At 37.7% G+C, this 14,353-nt stretch overlaps 1 protein-coding gene across 1 annotated transcript in view; it reads right to left on the bottom strand.

Annotated features, from left to right (window-relative positions):
• Positions 1-14,353, bottom strand: part of LAMA2 (laminin subunit alpha 2) — a 291,049-nt gene that overhangs the window by 122,765 nt on the left and 153,931 nt on the right. The window contains exons 21-26 of the mRNA XM_081997942.1: positions 11,060-11,196; positions 8,365-8,601; positions 4,727-4,870; positions 2,195-2,374; positions 1,232-1,420; positions 901-1,040 (exon numbers count right to left, since the gene is read on the bottom strand). Of these exons, the coding sequence (XP_081854068.1) occupies positions 901-1,040; positions 1,232-1,420; positions 2,195-2,374; positions 4,727-4,870; positions 8,365-8,601; positions 11,060-11,196 (1,027 nt within the window). The remainder of the gene's footprint in view (positions 1-900; positions 1,041-1,231; positions 1,421-2,194; positions 2,375-4,726; positions 4,871-8,364; positions 8,602-11,059; positions 11,197-14,353) is intronic.

Genomic DNA, 14,353 nt, shown 5'->3' with positions numbered 1-14,353 from the left:
AAGGCAATTTTTAGTTTCTAAATAAATCTGTTTCTTTACACCTTCTCTCACGGGTCGTATTTTCTGACCTGTGATGATGTTCGCTGTTATCCTCTGAACACTTTAATAATTTTTTCTTGAATTCCAGTATCCAAAACTTGATGCTTAGGTTTTACTGGTGTTGAGTGGAAGTAAAAGATTAGTTTTTTTGCACTTTGCAGGTCATACAGCTAGAATATTAGAATTTCTCAACAAGAATATCATTACTGAGTTATGTTCACCTGGTGATATGTTGTAAACAACAGATCCCTCCTTGAAGAATAGGTAACTAAGCAGTTGTTCCTTGTTTGTTGAATTGACCACTCCTTTCAAAGTGTAAAATCTTATAGTTGACCTTTAGATTGCAGCATATTTTTGTATTATTCCTCTCATCTTGCTGTCTGTTGTCCACTTCAAATTTAGTGTTATCTTTATTTCATCATCTAATTTCTTAATGAATAAACTGAATAGAAAATGTTGAATATATCTGCCCCTAATATATTGGATTAAGTAATATTTCATTAAAGAGGTACTCTTTCATCTTTGGCTTTTTACCTCATTTCCCATTTGCAAGAGAAAATTCCTTCATATGCTAACATTTATATTTAATTACAGCATCATGTTTTCAAAAAGTAGACTTTTATTCAAAAAATACTTTGGGTTTGTTTCAGGATGTATTGCCTATTGTGATTTAAATTTTCTGTTGAATAAAATTTCCCTCTCCTGCATCTTCTGCTACGCTGAATGCTAAGTCCTTCTGTTCTTCTTAGCAACTGCTTATTGCCCATGTTATGAATAAAAATTCTGCTGGGAATAGCTGGGAGGTCTATCAGGTTATCTGTGACTACTGCACTATTACAGACCACTTCATGAAATAGTTACCTGCTCTGCCTCATGATATTGCCATGAGTAGCCTTAATGAGAATGTAATGAACATCATACAGCACATTCAGGAAGTCTTCCCGGGATACAGCTCTACTTGGTCTTGAGTCATCTCCATAATGCTTCCAGGTGAAATCTGCCTGGGACACTGTCCTGTTGATACCTGGGTCATCACGATAATATTCCCAGGGCACAGCGTTTCTGACTCTTTGGTCATCACCATAATATTCCCATTCATGCTGAAAGACAGTAATACAAAACCAGATTATTAACAGTATTAAAAAGAAGCAGGTGTTTAAGTTCTGGGGAAAAAAGCAGAAGGAAGCGTTACCTCCGTCATCTCTATCTCATGCCTTGTCAGCTGCCCAATCAGAGGGGCAGCCATATGCCGGACAATAATTCTCGTGTGGGTGGGAGGCCCGCCTCTTATGATGACTTGCGGGTAGTAAGTAGTAAAACCTGTCTCTTCTCGTGCTTCAAAGTAGATTGCATATTTCAGTTTCCCTCCATAAGCAGTCAGCTAACAAAGCAAAAAAGAAGGTAGGAAAAGAAATTTCATTTTCAGTTAGCTAAAGATAAATTCCTGGGGATATGTAGGAGCTAGATACACCCTGCACCTGTGCGCAGACTGATGAATCAGTGTGTGGTAGAAAATAGCAAAATATACTTGTGAAACTATCTGGGGACAAGGGCTGTGTTCAGAAATACCCAGCAGCAATTTGTTACTGTACTACCCTAAAACCAAAATGTTATCTATTAGTTTATATGTGCCTTGGTGCTCCCCAAAGTTTGTGTTTAGAGAAAGAAACATCTAAACTTTCCCAAACCGAATCAAGAAATATCAAAAGTGCAAAACAAATCATCACAGAGGCGCATAACAATATCCAAAAGGAGGCTTATTTCAATCATTTTCTCCTGTCTAACTTAAAACAACAGGCATTTTTTGTTTAAAATTGAGAGAAACAAAAATTAACAAGGGAGTTATATTAAAGTAATGCAGCTTAATTTTTCAAATAACATTTTTACAAGGGAATCTACCCTGTGGAAAAATATTACATGTTACTGTCTGTAAACATCTACTTTAATGTAGTGTTTATGCTACAGATTTATGAATTTTCCTGATAATGGAGTAAATAATTTTTAATAATGGAATGGCATTTATTTTCTTTTGAAGTATCTTCCACTGTATGATGACAAGCTTATTGGAAGGGAAAAAAGGTATTGCAAAATACATATATAAGATAAAAAAGAATATATAAATCCATGTCAGTATTCAGTGGAATTTTATGTTTACCTTTTGTCCCTCAAACTGTTCTGCAAGTCTCCAGTAAACAGGTTCTGACCGAAGATCCTGCATCACCTGTTCTATATCTGCTACTATTTCAGGAGGCTGGAATGCAATCCCTGAAAGAGTGCTGCTCTGAAGCTTTATATCCACCAGTGGCAGAATCATTTGCTCCGGCTTCAAGGTCACCTATGCATATTAAAAAAAAAAAAATCAAGAAGAAAATAAAGTCTATTTTTCCCCATGAACCATTAGTCTTTAAATTCTAACTCTTTAAAAAATTATTTCCAGGTAATTTCATTTCACATCATGAACAATTTGTCACAAACAGACTTACTACTCCTTCAGGTATAAACAGTGATAATAATGACTTCCCCCTCAAGCCTTTTGCACCTTGTCCTCATGTTAACAAAGAACATACTAGCACTGGTTAAAACAGTTTTATCAGCAAGTGATTCCATTAATTTTATTGAAGCTATTTTCATAGTGCTATTCTAGTCTCGGGTCTCCTCTGTTTGGATTGTGAGAAATGTACCTTACAAAGCAGCATACTTGTCACCGACACTTATACATCACTGGGGCTGGGGCACACAGTGCTTGATCCCTTGGTACTTTTACGCAGCATTTAAGCTAAGTGTTGTCCGGGCAATATGCAGAGAGTGAGGGCTCAGGGTTTCTGTAACTCCAAATTCAGATTTAATGAAAAATATAAGGATGCCACTTAGATACCTGTAATTTTCTTAGACTTGTTGAAAGACTCTCAGTAGCATTATATAGAAATCATTATTTTGATCAATAACTGTAATAAGAGTCTTAGTAATTCCATGCAGATTAAAGTATCACAGGAAGTGTGTGAACAAATGCAAAGGGTTGGTATCAAAATTGCTTTCTCCCAAAGAGCGAGGAAAACAAAGAAAGCAAATGCAGAGTCATATCTCTAACAGTCATCCCATCAACAGGCTTTTCATGAGATAGGGATCAGGTAATGAGGAATCACCCAAGCTCTGCACTGGACTTTAAGCATCTTAGTATTTCCATTTACAGCAGCATCTATGGACTGACCAGACACGGAAGCGTTCCTAACATTTCCAGCCCTAAGTGAGATTTCCTGAATTCCTATCATAACTGTATTTTACTGTTTACTACTTTAGACATCAAGAAAGTGGTCAACACATTTGAATTTCAGATCAGCCTTGCCTTATTGTCATGTAAGACAGGATTTGCTTGTCTAAACATGTCTAATGCTATTTGAAGCACCTGATAGTATCTGAAATAGCCACCAGCAGCTGGCAGAATCCAGTCTCACTCAGTTTACAACTCTGAATCAACTCTGAAATAGATCAGAGTATTGAAAACTAGATGAGATGTGGACATAGACTTGTTTAGATATGAGCATAAATACAAAAGTAAATTAATCAAGAGACAAAAAATAATCAGGAGGTTTAAACTATGTTTCTGCTTTGTGTTACCACAAAGGTCAAAACACAATTTTCCGGAACTGTTGCTGTCATGGAACTTGATTAAATTTTATAACTTGTCAGCCTTTTACAGCCTTTCATCTCCAGCCTACCAGCATATGATAGGCAAAATCGAAATAATGAGAAAAACTGGGTCAGATCATGATAAATCACTTCATCCACTGGGAAGGGAAAGAGGTGCTATTGGACTGAACAATGAAGGTGAGAATGGCTGCTATGCATATTACTTTAACCAAAAGATATGAACTCTTTAGTAAGATTGTAATCAAGTAACCTTGACTTCAGCCTGAAGTATCCTTACCCAATGGATGCTTGGGCGTGAAACAATTTTTCTAGCAGATATATGACTGACCATACATGGGGACTGAACTAGCCATTTTCCACTAGAAACAGCTCGTCCAGAATGCAACTGAGGAGCTGGCACAGCAGTGACGGACGGCAGCGGTCTCAATGTGTGTTTTGTGCTTGTTGTATAGATGAATGGAGACATGCAGTCTGTCTTGTCAGTCTAGCATAGGTCTCAAGGCCCTCTTCAACCAAAAGGTGGAGAGCTCTTTGTTTGCTCTAATGGATTATACCCTCCCATTCTTTGATTTAAATAGAGCTTTAATAAGCTCTTTTTTTAATATTAAAACAACACAACCAAACAACAATGAAAATTAAATAGATTAATTGAACCATGGGAAATCTATGCTGGACAACAAGCATCTGTGACCCTTGAATACACCTGCGTAAATTGTGTATCTTGTACCAGAGATTATGTTACAATGCACTGGACTGCATAATTTCCCCACACAACTAGCTTGCCCTTTTCTGGGTTTTAATATCTTTGGCTTGACGTCAGCTGTCCTATCCCTGGTTTGCTTATCTACTTATTTTCTTTTAATGCCTGGACCCTGCTTGTCTAATGGAACATAGCACTCTCTCCACTTCTCAAGGTATAAGGAGGAAAAAGATTGCTTAAATGTTTGGCCATTTTCTTGCTACGTCTCAGTGCCTGACTAAAAGATGCCAGCAGGAAACAACATTATCGCATTACATGGCTCAGCAGTTTCCTACTCACCCACACACGAATCAGCCCCCTTGCCTCACTGCACTGTGTAGTCAGGCCAAAGCAATAGCAACTGCTGCAGCCAAGTGGGTTTCTGGCAGAGAGACCAAATGTACCAGACTTGCACCTGTCACAGTGGACACCTTCCACATTAACCTGGAAGAGAAAGAACATTTAAAAAACAAAACAAAGCAAAAAAAAAAAAAAAAAGAAAAACAAAGAAAAAAGAAAGCTTTCTTTCAAGGCAGTAATAAGAAAATCATACAGTAATGATAATAACAGGGTGCAGAAAGAAATAATAATGAGTGTAAAGAAATATTCAAGGAACTTTTCAGCTTCTTATCAAGTGTGTATGCAAACATATACAATTAATGTAATTGAGGCATTTGCATTTGTATGAACTGAGTAGCTCTGAGCAATGGATGCTGGCTTCATACTGACAGTTGTAAACACAGAAAAATCAAATGGCACGTTGAGCATGACATGCTCAATAACTGATTGATAAGATAAGAAAAAAAATGTCCTCCTGAAATTCCAGGGTTAATCAAGCCTTTTGTTTAATAGGAATTAGCTTTGACAAGTTCGAATTTTTAAGGTACACTACTAAATGTTTTTGCTGAGAAACATATTCTAATGGAAATATTGTAGAGAAAAGCTTTCCCCTCTTCCTGAATGTTTTCCACATCGTTGAACAGTATTAACAAGGCTGAAATGTTTCACTGTTGTAATGTCAATGCTTTTATTTTCATTTTTCAATTAGATGAAATAAAAAGCTATACCAGATAGGGCCAGATACACAATAATTTATGCATAGCCTTTTCAAACCATTTTCATAGTGAGACCGAGGTATTTAAAAAAACCACCAATATGAAAGCACTGGGTGGCTTTTCCTCCCCCTTTTTTTTCTCTTCAGAGTAATGTGAAGAAGCCAATCAAAAAAACAAATTCAACTTTCCAAAGCTTATACAGGAAACCAACATTATCCCCAATGATTTAATATTTTTAACCCTCATTTCCACATGTAACTCTATCAGCAAGTGTGCCTACACTGTATTTAGCTTAGATTTTGCTGCTTTTTGTCAGGGCTGATAAAGGGGCTCCTGCTATAACAGCAGGTTTAAATGGGAACGATTACCATTTTATTAAAATCTAGCTTCAAAAAACTTACACAAAAGGTTAACCAACCCGAGATTTAAATTCAACCTTAGATTTAAATTCTGGAGGCAAAAAATCTGCTGACTTAATTCAGTATTATTTGTCCATTTTCTGTCATAAATTGTGAATTTTACTTGCTTTGCATTTTGTTTCATGTCAATTGCAATTTTTTATCATTAATCATCATCTAAACATATACTGTTAATTTGCACTTACAGAATGGTAGAAGTAACTACAGGAGCCTTAACAGAATCACAAATAAACATTTCTATTTAAAAATGCCATAAACCTCCATTCTTTCTACTTAGTGCTTACAAGAGCTACAAGAAAGACAGTGACATACTGGACCTAATCCAGAAAAGGGGCACCAAGGGGTTGGAGCACATCACATATCAGAAGAGGCTGAAAGAATTGAGATACTTCTATTTTTCCATTTCAGAGGACGACATAGGACAAATAACATTGATCATTACACTGAGTTTTACTCATATTGTCCCTGTGATCCACTCACTTCAGTTTTCCTGTGGTCTCACCATCAAATCAATCAGTATTTGTGAAATAGAACATGATGTTTTCTGTTCAAATCCACCAGAAAAACAGGAGGGTGGTCAAGTAGTTTGCACAAAGAGGTTGTGAAATCCCCATCCTTGGAAATACTGCCTCAGCAATGTCTTTCAAACAAGACACTGGACTAGATGACATCCATAGGTCCCTTCCAATCTAATTTGTTCTACAGTTGCTCCATTAAGTCTATCCTTTAAACTCAGAATGAAGTGACTTGTGCCTATTTAATAAAAGAATTACCTGGCAATTCAATCATTATATTCATCCTTCCATTTTACTAGCTCTTTGGGTCAATACAGTCCCTGAAAAAGAATGAATCAAAATCACAGAAGGAATCTCTAGAGGTCAATTTTGAAAACCTCCTCCTTGAAGCAGGACTATCACCAATACTAGATCAGGTTAACCGATGCCTCTTTCGAATTAGCGAATTCTTGAAGATCTCCAAGAATGGGTATTTCACAACCTTTCTGGATAATCTGTTTCAGTGCTGCATAACCCTCCTAGTGAATTTTTTTCTCCTAACGTCCAACCCAAAATTCCCAAGCTGCCATTTACAGCTGTTGTCCGTCATCACATCTTTTGCTGCTATCAGAAAGGACTTGACTCCATCAACTAATCTTTGACGTGGCTGTAGGCTGCAACTACGTTTTTTCTTAGCCTCTATTCTTTGCAGTCTAAAAGAGTCCAGCTCTCTCAGTATGTCCTTACAGATCATCTGCTCTAAGTGTCTTTGTAGCCCTTCTCTGGATCCTCTCGAGTTTCTCACAAACACTCTTGAATCAGGTCCTAGAACTTGTCAGCATTTCCAAGTGCAGTCTTACCAGCACTGAGTAGAGGGGCATAAAGACTTTCCTCTGTTGGTCATAGTCTTCATATTTCATGTTTGCATACATTGTTGGAACAGACAAGTACAAGTGTTATTGAATTTTGGAATAAGCTTCTCAGCAGTTATAAGATCAGTTTATAACCCTCATTGTCCTACTTTGCAGCTGCACTGGCCAATATGATCAATGCATCCAGCTCAGTAGACAGTTTGCCTTATTTAAAATGACAGTACATGGTTGGCTTACATGCAGTTTGCCATTCCCCAAAGCCTGTGTGTGCTTTTCAGCAGGATTACCACTCAGACTTTTTCTCCAAAACCGTACTGATTCTTGAGGTTATTCCACTCCAATTCATGACCTTTCTATTTTCCCCATAATCAAGCTTTTCAAGGACCCTCTAGACCGTAGTTCTACTGTTCAGTGTGTCAACCTCTACCTCCTCCAAATCAGCAATATTCTCAAATATGTTGATGGTGAATTCTGTCATTTGTGTCACTGATGAAGGTACTGGCTCTGGTGTACTCTGCTTGCTGGTTGCCAACTGCATGGCAAACCACCAATTATTGCCCTTTAAGCCCAGCAATCCAGCCAATTTTCAAAGCACCTAGGTGTGCTGTTCTACCAAGAAAATTCCAAGTAAGAGTGCTGTGGGTGATGATGCCAAAAGTCTTTGTTTTAGTGATGCAGTGAATTCTACTCAAAAAATGATCCGTATTGACTCCCTCTAAGCCAATGTACTATAAAGAACTAGCACTGTGGCACACTGTTATTACTGATGTCTTTGCTTTTAATTTGCCAAATATCTGAACAGGAATTGTATTGAATGGGGTTAAATTCGCAACAGTTCCGTAAACACAGGAAGAAACACAAAGTGAGAAGAGAGCTTAAGAGAATGCTACCCTGGCAAGTGTGTGTGAAAAAGCAACTGATAAGCACTTAAGTCTTTCTTTATGTTGGACTCCTCCCAGAGCAGTTAGCAAATGCACTATGAAAACCAACTAGATTTGTTTGCATACATTGTTGGAACAGACAAGTACAAGTGTTAATGAATTTTGGAATAAGCTTCTCAGCAGTTATAAGATCAGTTTATAACCCTCATTGTCCTACCTTGCAGCTGCATTGGCCAGTATGATCAACGCATGAGCACTTCCCCAACTCTGTATCGCAGCTCTGTGGATCAGTCCCTGCCAGGAAGCACTGACAAGCAACACACTGTGGATAATTCCAGTAACCCAACCTGCACTCAGTGCATTTATCCCCAGAGAATTCAGGACGGCAGAAGCAACAGCCGGTATTTAAGTCACACTGAGAACTCAGGGCTCCAATGAGGCTGCAGTCACAGGGCTATAAAAGAGAGAAACAAGGAGAAAATTGCAATTGTGCTTCTGAAAAAAAAAACCAAACCCCCAACAAAAAAGCAACTCACCTCTTTCAAGTATCTATAAATAAAGTACAGCAGTGAATTTCCACTGTCCGAAGGTAACATATCTGAATTATAAGGCTAGGCATTATCTTTATTCAACAAGGGTCAAGCAATTACACTAAACACATTTACAATGCTGTTTTCTTTTCGAAAAGATATTACTTATCATTGATAAGTTTGGCAGTGAAATCAAATAAATCCAAAAGGGTCAAGATACTGGGATACTTTGCAGACATAATTAATTTCAAAACTGTAAGTGCTCTCTAAAAAGTGCTTTCTATGTAAATCCTCTGCAGGGCATGTTCAGACCACTTTGCCAAAACTGGAATTGTTCAGGGGCAGTGGTCCCAGTGGAATCTAGTTCAATGTTTATTACTCATCCATCAGATAGGCAACTATCATCTTTGTATAAACAGGGTTCTTATTACATGCTAAGAGAGAAAGATTTAGTCATGTGATGTACTGGGAAGTAAACTTGCTCACAGAATGAGACTTGCACAGGCAGGTAAGGATAGAAATAGGTCATTTGCCAAGAGGTCTAGATATTGAGTACAGAAGTAAGTAGCAGGGAAAGCTGCAGGCTTCCAAAGAACAGAAGAATCCCTCAGTGCTATTACTGTGACTGTACTGCAAAGTTAGCACAGGATATTTGCTGTGATCACTGGCGTGACCAGAATCTCCTATGGAGAAGTTCAGCTTGCAGAAGCAAACTCAAGTGCCAGTGGTACAGGTTACCACAGTAACTGGCATGGATAGACTTGCTAAAATAAAGGACACAAAAGCTGAAAAACAGGAGGAAAATGTGGATTCATTTTCTAAGCAAAACTGTTTCTTACATGAATACTTAAAGCACCTTTCTTCTGATCTGAAAAGACCATTTATAAAGAAGGTGATTATGTACAGGAAACATTCAAATTAAATCTTTACTGAATGCCAGAGAAACTATTTAACTACTGGTTAAATGTTAGGCTGCTAGACTACTACTTAACCTAAGAAATAAAATCTTCTGATGGAAAGATGCTTATTCTACAAAATACATTTGAACATAGAGCTTAGAAAGCAAATTGTTCACCATACATCGAAATAGCTTTATGTGCAATATCAAAACCTAAATTACAATCAGTTGTTATGTTTGTTTTGTGAGCAAGCAGTTTTATGCAATGCTCTCTATCCCCCTGAGTTATGACAGCCCTGGAAATCTTCTACAAAGAGCGCAAGCAGGAGATTCACATCTCACTTTGCAGAAATTAGCTGCAACGTACTGAAAGAGATGTGGGCTGATAGATCATTATTAATTTAGATGGTGCCATGGAACTGCCATACTAATGCACTCACATAAAAGACAATCAGAGAATATACTCCAGAGCTCAAACAGAGGCCTTCAACCTCATTAGGCTGGTTTCAGAAGCCAAGAGTCTATATCACAGCAGCACAGCAGAGGTTTCACAAGAGGAGTTTTCCATATATACAAAAAAGAAATCATTCTTGATAATTAGTTTGCAGCCTGAGCTACATGACAAACAGCCTTTTAAGAAAGAGCGTTAATGGCATGTGACCATGTTCAGACAAGACATAGTTTTTTGGAGTAATTGCAGCACTACTATAAACTCCTCGTCATCAATGAGAACAGCAGAGAGGAGAAGACATTTGAACTTTGCACAAATATTCACTCTCACCAGTTTTCAACCTTAACCGAATACTGCTCCCCTTAACTCAAGAGTAGGACATTAACAGCAGCTTTCATGGCCTCTTTGACATCCTACCATTGTTTTCCTATTCTGCTCCCTTCTTCCCTCCCCTTCAGAATTTTTTTAACTGTGTCAAACACTGGAATAAGGATTTAAGGGCTACTGAGAAGGTTTATTTCCCCTTTAAGAACATAGGAAGAAAGTGTGTTTTACAGCTAACGTGGCTGTTTCTTTTCTTCTCTCTTCACTGTCTTTTATGCACAAGTTGAAGCCATTCTCAAGTAAATTTCAAGTACAAATTCCCAGTGGTATCACAATTAGGGCCAAAGTAAATTTGTTCTGCAAAGGCACTGTCAGTTACCTGTAACTATATGTCTATATACATCGTACAATACTGCAGTAATCTCCTCAATCACGTTAAACATAGCTATGATAAAAGAAACCAGGCTCAGGCAGGATACTGACTCAGCATGACAGCAATATAAACAGGGTGTTCAGTGTAACAGGCTGCGTACCTTTAGACAGAGGATCTGTAATGCTCAGTAAGAGTTTGCCAACATTTATACCATAGTCTGACGTGAAAACTCGCAATGCGGATTTACAAATCTAAAACTGTGTTCCAGCTACAAATCACTGTATTGACCCCATGGGAAGGAGGCAACACACATGGAGAAAATAGAGATCCACTCACCTTGCAGCCACTGACAATGTTATGGCCCCAGTAGTTTGGTGCACATTTGTCACACATCTCTCCAACAGTATTGGGAGGGCAGATACAGCGGCCACTGATGGGATCACAGTTATTACCAAAACGTGAACACTCACAGGCTTCATGGGACACAGGAGAAAAAAAAAAGCAGAGGAAAAGTTACCCTTTTACGTCACACCTGGAGAGCAGACCCTAACAGGGTTAGGATCATTCCACCAAAGCCTTTACCGTACAGTGAACTCTCAGTTATCTGTGGACACAGTGGGGCGGGAAAGGTAGGGTAAAGCCAGAGAAGCCAAAACCAGGAGCAATGGAACACAGGTTAACTGAGGTTTAAGTAGCTGCAATGAGAACAATGGGAAAAATAAAGTCACTGACTGTAGAAATGCAGAGACTTCTGAGATGTCTCACCCACATCACTCATGTGACATAGGTGCAGGAATATCGCTGTGCAGTTTCTGGGCCGATGCTGTCACATGGAAAAAGCCACCCAACTGCATCTGAGCCCTCTAGGCAGAGAACCTGCAGTTTATTTAAACTCTTCCACCAATCTGAGCCAACCTCCTGAAATTTCTGCTGCTGTAAACAGGCTTTTCTTGAAGGGCAAAAAAGGTGTTTCAGTGTCTTTCTCCCATCCTATTCCTTTTTTTCACATTACACGTATTCTTGCCTTGGGAGGACATCAACAATGTGCCCCTTCCCAAGAAACTGGGATTCTTTGCAGATTTTATTAAATTAAAAATACTTTGGTTCTGGAAGCGGTTCCAAAAGTGGTCTTTGCTCTTAAAGCACTATTAAGTGAACAAGTCATTGGTGGCAAATACAGATTCATGGTATGTAAATGATAAGTAGTTATGGGGCACAAGACACCTAATTGCTTGGAGGACTAGAGCTGGTGCATGGTTATTTTCATAGACACCGTCAATGTCACCCAGAAGGTCAGAGCAAAAGCATCATAAGCAAACTGTGACTCTCTGAGTGATAACCTGTTCCTTGGGGTGTTTATACAGCAGTGTAACATAATGTTCATTGCTTGGGGCTATATTTATGTTCATTGCCTTTACTGTATTAAATACTTCACTTCAGAGTAAAACTAGATAATAAGAGATGTGCAAAGGTAGAATTCGTATCTATAGTTAAATAAGAAGTAACCTTTATTCTTCCCCATCAATGTTATCAAAGTAAGATAACTGATGCAAAGAAGATAGTAAGTTTTGCCTCCATCGTGCCAGGAACAAGATGTTTTGCATGCTACATAAAATCCTTTGACAGACTGTGGCTTGAAGATATTTCAGAATATATCTCTCATTGAGAAATTGAGGCTTTTGGGTATGACAGCTCTTCTATGGGCTTTCAGTTCTTAACACAAAATTGGTTCAAAAGACATGGAAGGGAAGAAAGTGATAGAGCGGTAGTTTTTGTGTTTTTACTTTTATCATTATTAAAAAGAATATGGAAAAAATAGATTTTTTTATATATAAATAAAATAAAATAAAGAAAAAATAGAAAAAAAATGTTGCAAGGAATAGTAAAATAGAAACCTCTTTTGTATCTTTCCTGCTAGAACATCAACACTAACTGATGATGTTTTAGGGGTTTTTTTTAGGCTTTACGGTTTTTTATTGCACAAGAAAAGAAATCAAATTATATTCCTTTTGGATAAATGCTAGATAAAAGAGATCCAATATTTTATTCGATACTTAACTGTCACTGTGGAATTTATTTTTGTGCACTTTCTCCCTAGCATGATTTGATATACTTTTATTAAATTTCTGATTTTCTCTGTGATTCATAATGTAATTCTCTTTTTTTGTCATTTGAAGGAATACATAAAAGCCTACTAAAAATAAGTGGGGAAAAAACAGCATTTTGAAAACAGAGTTCCTCTCCATCTGTTCTATTAACTTTGAAACTTCTAAAATTCTGGATTTTCTGAACATCTTTAGTTGTTGTGTTGTTTAAAATATCTGGTGACCACAGGCAGATACATTTCTATTTAAAACATTGTTTGGATTTACACTACTTCCCCTTTTCATCACTGTTCCTTAAATGCTGCCATTTCATGTTTGCCAAGAAAGCACTTAAAATGTTAATGTGAAATCTTGTTAATTGTCCTCTCATTTTCCTTCCCCAACTGTATGAAAACAACATTTTGTAGTATTTCACAATAGTGATGGGTTTTTAAACTGTGAAATGTTAGAATTAGACACTAATCATGAAGCCTATAGTCTTCATATAGTTTCTATAGTATAGAAACTGTAGTATTTTTTTCCCCTCTGTATATGTTCTAAGTTTAGGATTGCAGTTACAATGTGCATTTTATTTCAAGCTCTTTCATCAGTGAGCCTGTGAACTAACCTTTCCCTTTTCTAAGGTGCCAATGTGTTTGAACTTTTCAAGGCGGTAAACGTTTTCTGAGCCCTTCCTTTGATGGGAGACAATAACATAGAGTAATGTTTTCAAATATGATCTATAATCCAGCCTGGCTCCAGGTTCATTAACACTACAGATGAAATTGAATTTTGCTGAACAGATGTGGGTCTTGAGGCCTCAACTCTCCTTCCATAAAAAAAGGGAGTAAAAAATGGCAGAGAGGTAGGCTTGCTACTTCTGCTGCAATTTTGGGTGGGAAAGGAGGAGGAATAGGACTCCGGGCATGGTGATTTCTGCTTCTGGAAAGAATACAGCTTCTGCCTGAAGAACAATAGCAGCAATACTGTTGGCTTTACAGCACCCTGCCATGAGCAAAGAATGCTGCAGTGCTGTTGCCATTCTGCCATCCCAGGAGCCAGCTGCACAAGACATCCATCTATGTCTCCCATCATCACACCTAAATGAGTCTATGAGACTTTAAAAATACAGTTCTCTTAGTGAAGATGGATATCATATTGTGAAGAGACCTATAGATTAGGTTCCTTTTGATCTAACAGTTTGTATTGCTTTCAGAACAGAAAGCATTCATTTCAGTGTTTGACCTAGTGTCCAAAGGACAAACATAAATGTAAAGAAATGGCTGGAAATATTTATGTCTGATGCTAGAGTTTCAGCATCTGGAAAAGCATATTTTTCATGTGTTTACACAAGGGACATAGTAGAGAATTTTACCTATAGATCTTGTTGTACAGGAAAGGTATACAAGTAAGCAAGATCCTAAATATTACTGTATAGAAAAGTAATAAAAGAGGATCGACCATGTAAGGACAGTAAAAAGGTTTGGCATAAATCTATAAGCAAAACAATTTTAAATACTTTTTTTCCCATTCATATCCCTTCAAG

Source organism: Phaethon aethereus (assembly GCF_964289735.1).
Source record: "Phaethon aethereus genome assembly, chromosome: 3".
NCBI lineage: Eukaryota > Metazoa > Chordata > Aves > Phaethontiformes > Phaethontidae > Phaethon > Phaethon aethereus.
Note: the sequence above shows the minus strand (reverse complement) of the source record. Positions and strands in the feature narration are given on the sequence as shown.